This window comes from Eurypyga helias, unplaced genomic scaffold (genome assembly GCF_000690775.1).
Source record: "Eurypyga helias isolate BGI_N326 unplaced genomic scaffold, ASM69077v1 Scaffold48541, whole genome shotgun sequence".
NCBI lineage: Eukaryota > Metazoa > Chordata > Aves > Eurypygiformes > Eurypygidae > Eurypyga > Eurypyga helias.
The window spans coordinates 1-10,652 of record NW_010232411.1 but is presented as its reverse complement, the minus strand read 5'-3'; the positions used below and the strand labels follow the sequence as shown (position 1 = coordinate 10,652).

General features: G+C 46.1%; 1 protein-coding gene across 1 annotated transcript; it reads left to right on the top strand.

Moving 5' to 3' along the window:
- Positions 1 to 443: 443 nt before the first annotated feature.
- Positions 444 to 8,921, top strand: ADSL (adenylosuccinate lyase; the record flags this gene model as incomplete). Its single annotated transcript, XM_010161368.1, has 9 exons — positions 444 to 615; positions 909 to 955; positions 1,349 to 1,439; positions 2,290 to 2,359; positions 3,402 to 3,549; positions 5,498 to 5,588; positions 6,139 to 6,228; positions 8,325 to 8,501; positions 8,779 to 8,921. Coding segments are annotated over 9 exons (973 nt in total), but the record flags the coding sequence as incomplete, so codon positions are not given.
- Between the last annotated feature and the right edge of the window lie 1,731 nt (positions 8,922 to 10,652).

Below are 10,652 nucleotides of genomic sequence, written 5' to 3'. Positions count from 1 at the left end.
GGGAGCCGGGGGGGCGCGTTGCGTGCTCGCACCGGGGCTCTGGCGCTGGACAGAGGTCTGGAAAAACGCCGTGAAACCCCTTCTAGGTATTCTGGCTAGCGGGCCTGTGCTCACTTCTCAGAAACCGTGGCAGTGCAACACCCTCAGGTACCTTCTCGCCTAGTTCTTCACCCCTGGTGCATACGGGCGCTACAGTGACCGCCTTCTCGCCGTGTAATTACACCCAGCTCCTGAGAAGAATGATCCTACCTTCAGCACCATTTACTGGTGACACACGCGTGCTGTTACATCTGCACCAGCCCGATCTGCGTGCTTTCTGCCCGCAGGCGTCGGGGACAGCATCCTGCGAGGAGGCCCGCACAGCGCGCGGCAGCAGGGTGTGGGCCGTGGGGTGTTACTGTGCAAACTGTCAGTCAGTCCCCTCTGCCCCTGCTTGTTTTCAGACCCGCGCAGCTCACCACCGTGGGGAAACGCTGCTGCTTGTGGATTCAGGACTTGTGCATGGACCTGCAGAACCTGGAGCGGGCTCGGGATGACCTGCGCTTTCGGGGTGTCAAAGGCACCACTGGCACTCAAGCCAGCTTTTTGCAACTCTTTGAGGGAGACCACAGTAAAGTAAGTCAGCCCAGGGCGTGGACTTGCAGTCTTGGCAGTTCTCCGCTCTGGAATGCTGCTCTCTCTGGGGGAACATGGGGATTCTGGCATCAAATTCACAAGGGCACTGCGATCTCTCTGGGGCCCACTGACAAGGCCCTGCGGGAAAGTGCGCAGAATTTGGGGCGGGGGTGCTTCCCAGCAGGTAAAACATTTCTTGACAGTAAACTGGGAAGAGCAAAGGATCATCTTTGCTGTTGCTGACCTTCCTGAGTTGTCGCATTCTGAGCTCTGGTTTTTTTCTTCACCCTGAGGTTGAAGAGCTGGACAGATTAGTGACTGCAAAGGCGGGATTTCAGCGGTAAGTAACAAGCATGCTTAGTCACCTCTGTTTGGAGTCAGCACAGTGTGACTCCTGCTGTCCGTGTTGGCCCAGATTCCCCTGACTGCCAAACTGACAGCTCTGCTGCCGTTGACTTCTCTCCCCTTGCCATCCTGCGTTCCCAGTTGCAGCTTCCCAAAGGAAACTTCACTCCCTACACAGGCCACTTCTACTTGTCTCCCTGTCAAAGCACGGCTGTCCATTTTCCCTGTTTGTCTCCCTCCCATCTCCATGCTGCCCCGAGAAGCTGACAGCCTGAATCCAAAGGCAGGATGACAGCCCTCCACTTGAAGAGCCACGTCACCCCTTGCTCGAAGTCTCGCAGTCCCGTTGCATCTCTCTGGAGCGCTCGGCTTCTGTGCTTATTTCTAGGGCTTACATGGTCACAGGGCAGACGTATAGCCGCAAGGTGGATATTGAAGTCCTGTCTGTGCTGGCCAGCCTGGGGGCATCCGTGCACAAGGTGAGTGCCCCGTTTGTGTACATCGGGAACAGCGGCGAACATTTTAGGTCTGGAAGGGAAGTTGCTCAGGGTGCAGGATGCTCTTCTCAAGAAGTGTTAGGTGGTGTTCCTTGTTCAGCTGTTCTCTCTGTGGTCATGTGAATTCACCACTGGGTACGTGCCTAGGCATCAGACCTCAAAAATCTTAAGACCAGTGGCAAATAAAGCAAGTTTACCAAGCAGATTCTGAGATGGGTTAACAAATCCCACACCAGATATTAGTCTAAATCTGTGCTAAATTGATCCAATTGGAGTAAATGTCTTTCCTGGTGGTGTACAAGTTTTTAAATCTCACAGTTTGCTCCTAGTTAATTGCTTCTCTGATAATGGTGTTATTCTCTCTGTCCTTGTGGATTCTTTTCATCAATTTATCTCTGTTCCCTCCCTCCCCCTTCTCTTGGGCGTGAGTGATCTGTGGTATTTCCTCCCGGTTTAGTTTTGTAGGCTGGCTGGTTCCGTGGGCACACATTATCTGTGTTTGCAAATCACGCTGCAGTTTTGTTATGCTTTTTCAGAATTCCCTCCTGATCTGTCTTCCATTCCCTGCAAACGTTTGCCCTCCTTGGAGTCCTGTTCTGTTCTAACGCAGCGGGCATGCTTTTCTCCTTACGGAGAACCCTCCTGGCATTTTTAGGCCAGGAAGTATGATGGCAGTGTCTTTTTTTTTTTTTTTTTTTGTCAAATTTCTCCCTGCCCCCCTAGATTACTTCTCGGACACAGATGCAGACACTTCTCCAAAAACACTAACAGGAGCATATTTTCGCGTGTGTTAGTTTGGTTCTGTTTGTTAATTTCTTGGACTTCCTTCTAGATTTGTACTGACATTCGCCTCTTGGCCAACCTGAAGGAGATAGAGGAGCCTTTTGAGAAGGAGCAGATCGGTAAGGGATGGGAGACTTTTTTTTCATTTATGTTGGTGAAGCCTTTTAAGCAACCTTAGAAACGTCACTGAGAGAGGTTGCTTTAAATTAACTGGACTTTGACATTGTTAGTATTTTGGGTCATTTTTCAAGAAAAAATAAATAGAAGGGAATTTAAAAAAAAAAAAGGGAAAAAAGGCACCTTTTGCAAAAGATTCTGGATATTAAGTAGAGTAAGATTTGTATTCATGCACTTCCTGGGTTTGGGGGGAGAGCAGCCGTCATGCCTCGTTCCCCACAGAGGAAGATATGGGTCTTCAGGAGTACTTGGTGTTTTCCATTCCCCATGAGGCTGACTGCAGCTGTAGGTTTTCAGCTTGACTCAGCATTTTGGTCTTTATAAACAGAAATTTGGAGTGATGAAATGTGGGCTGGAGCCTTGCCAGAAGAATACCAACGATGTGATTCTGACATCGGTGTAAGGGAAGAAGGAACGCAGGGTTTTGGATCTTGTCTAGGAGAAAGTTCAGGCCCCCTAAATAGTTGCGTAGGGTTGAATCGGCAGATTAAGCCTTAGCTGTCTCCGTTCCTTGAGCCATTCTGCGTTCCGTGGGTGGTTTTGATACCCATTCACCAGAGCAACAGGCAGCAGTATAAATATCTGGCTTTGAAGGGTAATGTTATTGCGCAGGTCTGGTCGTGAACGCTGCTGAAGTTGCCATGGGTAGCCTAGAGAGATGGTCCTAAATACTACGTTGAAAGTGAAGTCTGGTTGTTCTTTTCGTGTGGTGCAACTTCTCTTTTGCAGAACTGCAAAATGTATTTTCTCTTTTTTCTCCCCACATTTGGAGAGAAATATGGGGAGAAAATGCTTCTCCTCTAACCTGGAGAAGCATGGTGGTGTCATTTTCTTTATTCCATTTTGTCCTTAGAAAATCGTCGTGTTTCAAGGCTTTAGTCAAAAACATGATTCCTGACACATTTTTCTTCCCTGGGGAGGACCTTCATCTCTTCTTCCTGAACGCGCAACTTCCGTTGCCCCGTTTCCGTCCCCCTCTCGCAGGTTCGAGCGCTATGCCTTACAAGAGGAACCCGATGCGGTCAGAACGCTGCTGCAGCCTGGCTCGACACCTGATGACTCTGGTGCTGGATCCCCTCCAAACGGCCTCTGTGCAGTGGTTTGAGCGAACGTTGGATGACAGTGCCAACAGGTTTGTTCAGAGCATGCAGTGCAGTGATTTCAGAAGGCCTTGTGCAGGAAGGTCCTTGGATGTATTTAGAAAATACTATTTTTAAACTAAACCCACAAGTTACCACCTTGATGAAAAGCAGTCTCAGTAGAATCTAGAGACCACAAACTGGTTTCCTCTCTGAGATCAGATGAAAACCGTTAGGTGTTGTTTTAATGTCAAGATCTTTTGCAAAGTTAGCCAGCAGAGAGAAGGAGGGATGCAGAAGCCGTGGTAATAATTTGCTCTCGTAGTCTTCCTGTTTCAACAGCACAGTATAATAGTACTCACATTTCTCCAATTTTCCTGTTTTTAATGTGCATTTGGCCCTGCTCCTCTCCACTTCTTAAAGAATAATTCAACGCTTCGTCTGTAATCCCTTAACCCTCCAAATAATCTAAAGAAACTTATTTCCATCCCTTTGTAAGGTGGTGTTTTTTACAAGAAGCAGTTCAGATCCTAAAGAAAAAGCACAAACTTCTGGTTTTGGGGTTTTTTTTGAGTAATGTTTCATGAAAACCTGTGCAGATCTCAGATACCGCTCAGCAAACTCTGCTTGTTTTCTGATTCTTCATTGTGACTATTTTCAGATGTGCAAAAGGTACCCGTAATGATTATCCAGTAAAGGACAGCAATTAAATTTACTGCTTCCATCTTCCAGTTGGTACTAAATTTGCATAAAGCTAATATTTATCTTTGAAATGTTTTCATTCCAAAGTAGTTGTCTGTTGCAGAATTTGATCTGCCAGAATCTAAGGGCTGTCTTTAGATTGCTGAGATATGGGGCTTGTGGAACAATCAACAGCAGCAGTTTTGGCTACTGACTAACGTTAAGGTTGTTGATGAGAATGTTATTTTTTCCACATGCATAATGACTCCACAAAATTTCATGAAAGTATAGAAGATCCTTTCCCAAAAGGACCTTACTCCACAGCTGCTAGTCTTGTGAAGAAAGGCTGCAGAAAACCAAGTAAATTGAAGAAATTGGATCCCGGTTGATGTGGTGTGTTTATTGCCCAATAGGTACCAAGTGTTGAGGGATGTGCTGGAATGTTTTGAGTTCTGTTTTCACCATGTAATAGGAGGGGTCATTTGTCCACTTCATAATTCAATTTAAAACTCCCGTGCCTTGGATTTTTCCTGTTAAAGCTGTAGCGTTTTGAAGGGAGAGCAAGCCAGAGAAAAGCAATCAACCTACAAAGCTGCAAAGTGATGGAATGGGGGCCTTAATTGTAGGCCAAGGTTCAAATACTGGTGTATTTTAGAAGATCACAGTTTAGAGCAGGCCAGGCTCTGCTGTCACAGGTGGATGGTGGTGCAATTGCCACACGGTGATGCAGAGCCTTTTGCCTGATACAGCTCAGTCCCCACTGCCCCTCTCCTTTTTGTCATTCCTTTGTGTCAGGAGCTTCCTTTGTGACCAGGAGCTGGTCTCCTGGAGGAAGCCCCCACCAAATGCATGGATCACTTTGGAAGTTCCCACTGAGCACAGCCAGGCACAGCATGAGCGTGTCTTACCCTTGGAGGGGAGGATCAGCAGACAGGGCAACCTAGAACACACAGGGGAAGATACTCATGTGTTTGCCAGCTCTGTAGATTGCTACCCTCTTTCCTAGCTGTGTAATCACTGCATTATCTTGGAGCACTCTCTGTGTGCCTTCACCCTTTCTTTTCCTCTCTCTCCCGTTCTCTACTGACAAAAAACCAGCCACCAAGCAAAATCAAACCCCCTCTCCCTTCTCCCCAGCTTGAGAGCTACTGCTGTAGGATGTTCTTTTAGCTTTCCTGGATGTGATGTTTAAGCAACAAGAGGCACCCACAAGGAGAACAGTTCCAGCTTTAGGGCCACCGCAATGCTATTTACAGAAACTGAAGCGCTGGAGCATGGCCGTTATTGCTAACCGGGGCCCTGGGTATGTGTGTTTCATAGGCGCGTGTGTCTGGCTGAGGCTTTCCTCACAGCTGACATCATTCTGAGTACACTGCAGAATATCTCCGAGGGACTTGTGGTATATCCAAAGGTAAAGCAGGAGATAATGTGTGCAGTGCTGCATCCTTAATAATGCTGCAACTGCGCCAAAGCATGTAAAAATCCTCCCACCAAAGGATTACATTCTGATCTGTTAGTTCAGATGGTTTCTGAGCTGGGCTCTGCATTCTTGCTGTATTCTCACTGCAGGACAGGTGTGAAAGGTCCTTGTTGAAGCCAAAAGATGGTAAATGCAAAACTTCTCACAAAGGATGTTTTCCCCTGAACTACAAAATGGATCTGTACAACTTAGCATCAAAAGATACTGTCGACAGATCTCATGCAATCCTGAAACTTACCTACAGTTTTTAAAAAAAGTTCATTGTACATCTTTTCCACAGTAGTGTCCCTTGCAAGATACAGCTTCTAAGTATTCTCAGCTTCAATATCTGGGTTACCAGAACTAAATTCAAAAAGGACTTATCTTTGCATCGTTGTCCAGCCCTGGAGATTCAAAGGGAGAGGAAAACTTCACTGGGAGTCCCAGTTGTCTGCAGGATTTCAATAATGCTGTTTCTTTTTTCTGTTTTGTTTTGTTTAAGGTGATTGAGAGGAGGATCCGGCAGGAACTGCCCTTCATGGCCACGGAGAATATAATCATGGCGATGGTGAAAGCAGGGGGCAATCGTCAGGTACAAATGCAGTCCAGAATACCTCTGTTCACTGCTTGGCATTTGATCCTGAGAAAAAAACATATCTGGGCTCTTGTCCTGACTATCTTGCCTTTCTTTGTTCTCCACCTACTCCCACAGAGTTACTAATATTACACTGGTGCTGCAAAGCCAGACTCCACTCTCTGAGGAGAGCGCAGTTGTGGAGATCCGTGTTTTCTGTTAGGAACAGTGTGTGTTTGAGCTAATCTGGCTGTCTGCGCTGGAGGAGAGGGAGACCTATTTTTATGTTAGATACCAGTAGGCGTTTTCCTTTTGTAAATGTTTGAAGGAACTTGGAACGCAGGCCAGGCGTCTTGAAATGGAACGCGTTGGCAGTTGGCTACCTCATAAATTAAAAGAATGAATCAGTGATGTTAATGAAAAAGTAAGAAAGACCATTGTGAACCATTCGCCCATGTGTCACTCTTCCCTAATTCATTATAGTGCTTTTTATTAACAGCTTTGGTGATGGTCCTGCATTGTTTTCTGTGTTCAAACAAATTGATATTAAAAGTTTTCCTTCGTAGCTAAATCCAGACACAATTAGATCATATTTCCGTATCGTTTAATTTCACAATTCAGTTTAAAACTGAAAATCAAATTTACATCTTATACCAGCTGATTTTCACTTACCTTTAGATAGTAGTTTTTCCTTCTGTGGTTATTTCCACATCAGGGACAGAAGCTAAACTTGCAAGGTGGTAGTAGCAAAAGGTTTGCTAGAAGCTTTGAGGAGGGTGTGTGGTTCTAGTTCTCTGAAACACTTCACCTGTGATGTTAGTTGGGAAACATCTTTTTTCTTTTTTGATCTCATGTCTCTGGTGTTTGTCACTGGGTCAGTCAGTCAGCTTCCTAACTAAACTCACTAAGGGTCACCTCACGTAGATAAGTTTCCTTATCTTTTCAGCTGGTTCCCTTTCTGAGGTATCCTGTACTTCCGTAAACAGTTCTCTCTGTTTTGTTGAGACTGAAGAGTGAACTTCATTTGTGGCCTATCTTCTTTCTGGTGCTCTTTAATTACAAACCTACAGAGTTTAGTACGTTTATAAAAGCTGTTCATATTCACATTCGTATGTTCTGTTTTCATGTGCTGGGAACTCTGGAACAGCACATTTTCTATCCTTTCCCACCTCATAGCACAGAAACTCACTTCCTTTCCACACTGCTACACAGCTGCCTCCCCAAAACATCCAGAAGACAGATCTGTTCACTTGAGGCAGGCCAGTGCTGGAGCAAGAGGGCGTTGGGATGGAGGAAACGGGAGATCATTTTCCTCCTAACTGAAGATAGACCAAGGATAGTACATTTGAGGAGAAGATTCTTTCATGGCCATAAATGCAACCACACAACTGTATTTTACAATCGGCATGGCAGCATCTGGTTTTGCAGACCCTCTGACTACAGTTGGGTTCCCTTGTTTTTTCAGATTGATTCCACAGGAAGTCAAGGGATTAGGACATCTTTCGGGAAAATTGTTGTAAGGGTTTTACCAGTCTTAGTGCCACGTGAGGGTTCTGTGAGAGAGCATGTCTTAAGGCTCTCAGGTTCGTAAGGGGTTTTTTTTCCTTCAATTTGTCCTTATGTGAGCCATGGCTTATGTAGTCTCACTCCTTGTTAAGTTGGACAGGCTCCTTTCCCTTCTCCAAATCTGTAGATGTTCTACGTTGCTTACAGCTGAAAAAAAATATCATAGCAGCTCCTAAGAGTATTTGGGCAATTTGAAGAAGTGCAAAGGACCGGTGTTGTACGTTTGTGGTATAATTGAACAGGGAACATATGTGACATTCAAACTGGTTTAGCCCCAAAGGGCAGATGTGGAAGGACGAAGCAAATCTTGTTTTAATTAAGCAGAGGTGGAGCCCCAAAGGGCAGATGTGGAAGGACGAAGCAAATCTTGTTTTAATGCAGAGGTGGATGAGACACTGCAGTCCAAGCCGTGTCTCACCTGTGTACTGTCCAGTGCAGTACACTTTGAGGTTTTTTCCTCCCGCACGAGTTAGCAGGATGAAGATGTGCTGTCAGTAGGAATGGAATTACTTTTTTCTTTCCCCTCCCTCTTCCCTCTGCTCCTGCAGGATTGCCACGAGAAGATTCGGGTTCTCTCCCAGCAAGCAGCTGCTGTTGTGAAACAGGAGGGGGGTGATAATGATTTTATTGCCCGTGTCCGTGCTGATCCTTACTTCAGCCCTATCCATAAACAACTTGAAAGCCTGTTGGATCCCTCCTCCTTCACTGGACGTGCTCCTCAGCAGGTAAAGTAGTAGAAAGAGGCTACAGGTGTTACGAGTTGTAATGCAGTGTGTTGATTAATCCTGCCTCCTTTTGTATGCCAGAGAGCGTACATAGAATGGTAGAGTCGTTGGGGTTGGAAGGGACCGTAAAGACCATCTAGTTCCAACCCCCCCACCGTGGGCAGGGACACCTTGCACTAGGGCCTCTGTGAAACAGAGAGACCAGCAGGTCTGAATGGGGAGGAGAAGGCAAGCTCACCCTTTCTCTAGTTTTATCTTTCCCCTCTTTCTCGAACAGGTGGCAAAGTTCCTGAAGGAGGAGGTGCGACCCGCGCTGGTTCCATACCAAGGCAAGATGGGTGGGAAAATTGAGCTGGCACTTTAGGTGGATTCTGCAAAGGCGTGTGGGTACAGGAAGATAATAAAAGCCTTACTGAACCAGGTCTGTTTACTGTGCCGTCTTATTTTGGTTCTCCTCAGTACATTTAACCCCCAGAGCTTACAGCCACCTGATTCCAGGCTTTTCATTCTTTGCCTGCTGTTTAATCAAGCCTCCATCTATTGCGTGCTGAGCTACTGAGAAACGCTTGATCGTGACAAGGTAACTTTATCGCAGCACCTTTCATTGGCCCCTTACAGAGCACCACCAGCTGTTTCAAAAGCGATGCCAGGTGCTGCCTGACGTTCCTGTATGACTGACTTGTTGAGCAGGGGTAGGGGAACTGAGCCTTCTCCCATTTCCACATCATTCACCTGCTCAACCCTCTCCACGTGTCTCAAAAAATGATAAAAGTTTGTCCTGGCTTTGAGAGTACTGTCATTTAGGGAGCAAATAGGCCAAAAAAAATAGGAATAAAGAAAGGGAGAGGCCACGGAACTTCTTGGCTTATCAAACTGGTGGTCCTTCAGTGCTCCCTTCCTGGTTTAATACTGTGCCTGTGGCTCTGGAGCTTCTGGAAACCCTATGCAGAGGTGTGGGTTAGGAACCAGCCACTGTGGTTTAGTTTCCCACGTCCTTGGCTGTAGGTGCTTGATACTGAATGGCAGGTGGATTCTGCCGTGTGAAAGTCATTCTCTGCTGCAAGTAAGTTTTGTCTGATAAGGTAAGAAAAAAGATGTTGGAATTCATTGGATGCCAGAGAAATTCAAGAGCTTTGGTCTTATTTCTGACCCTGAACGTTCTGGTTTGTAATGTCCATGTTTTACTGGACCAAACTCTTCTCCCTGGAAGACTTAAACTGGAATGATTCCCTTACTTCTTCTTCCAGTGTTGTTACATCACAGCCCATTTCTTTTGCTTCAGTGCAATAAAAAGCTCCCTCTTACCTTTGTTACTTATTCAGACAGAGATGACATGATCAAAATTACTCGATTCTATTTGAGGTGTGATTGCTGGAGAGAATTAAAGGCAGAATTAATTGAAGCAAACTACCTGCTCTCCTTCAGGCCATTACTGCTTAAAGAGGATTTCAAAATACAGTCTGTTTTAACGAGGCTTGTCTGTACTAACTAGTCAGAGGAGTGGGAAGCTTCAAGCCATGATCTCCCTCATCTAGATTGCTCTGGCTTCAAATTGCCTCTAGGCTATGGCATTCAAAATGTCTCAAACATTTATGGTGGTTTTATGGTGTTCAAAACATTTTGCCTGCTCGTGCTATTAACATTTAATTAGCCATCTGTTTGAAAAGGATAACTGTAACTGAACACTAGTAATTTTCAAACTATTGCTGAAATAGATATCCAAGAAAGAAAACAGATAGATACAGAAGTTCTCCGGGTTTGGTTGTCTTTCCTCCCCCTTTGTGGGATTAAAAATCCAACCCTGTGCAGAGAAGAGGTACAGCTAATGCTATCTTTTCTCATCATTCCAAAATAAACTGTGAGGCATCGGGCTTGTTTTCCTGGAAAGTTCGAAAAGAGCAACGACGACACAGGGCCAGAGCAGCGCGGTGTGATGCGCGAATCCTTCTGGAGGCTTCCGCAGCAGAGCTCGGTTTGGGACCCCCGTTCTTTTTCCCAGCGGAGCTGGCAGAGGCACTGCCCAGACGTGTGGTTCCCCCCTCCCCCGGGTTGTTGGGAGCAGGTCACCACGAGGCGGCTCTTGGCGGCTTCTCGAGGCCGGTTTGTGCTGGGACGATTCCGAAGCCCATATCCGCCACAGATGCCACCCGT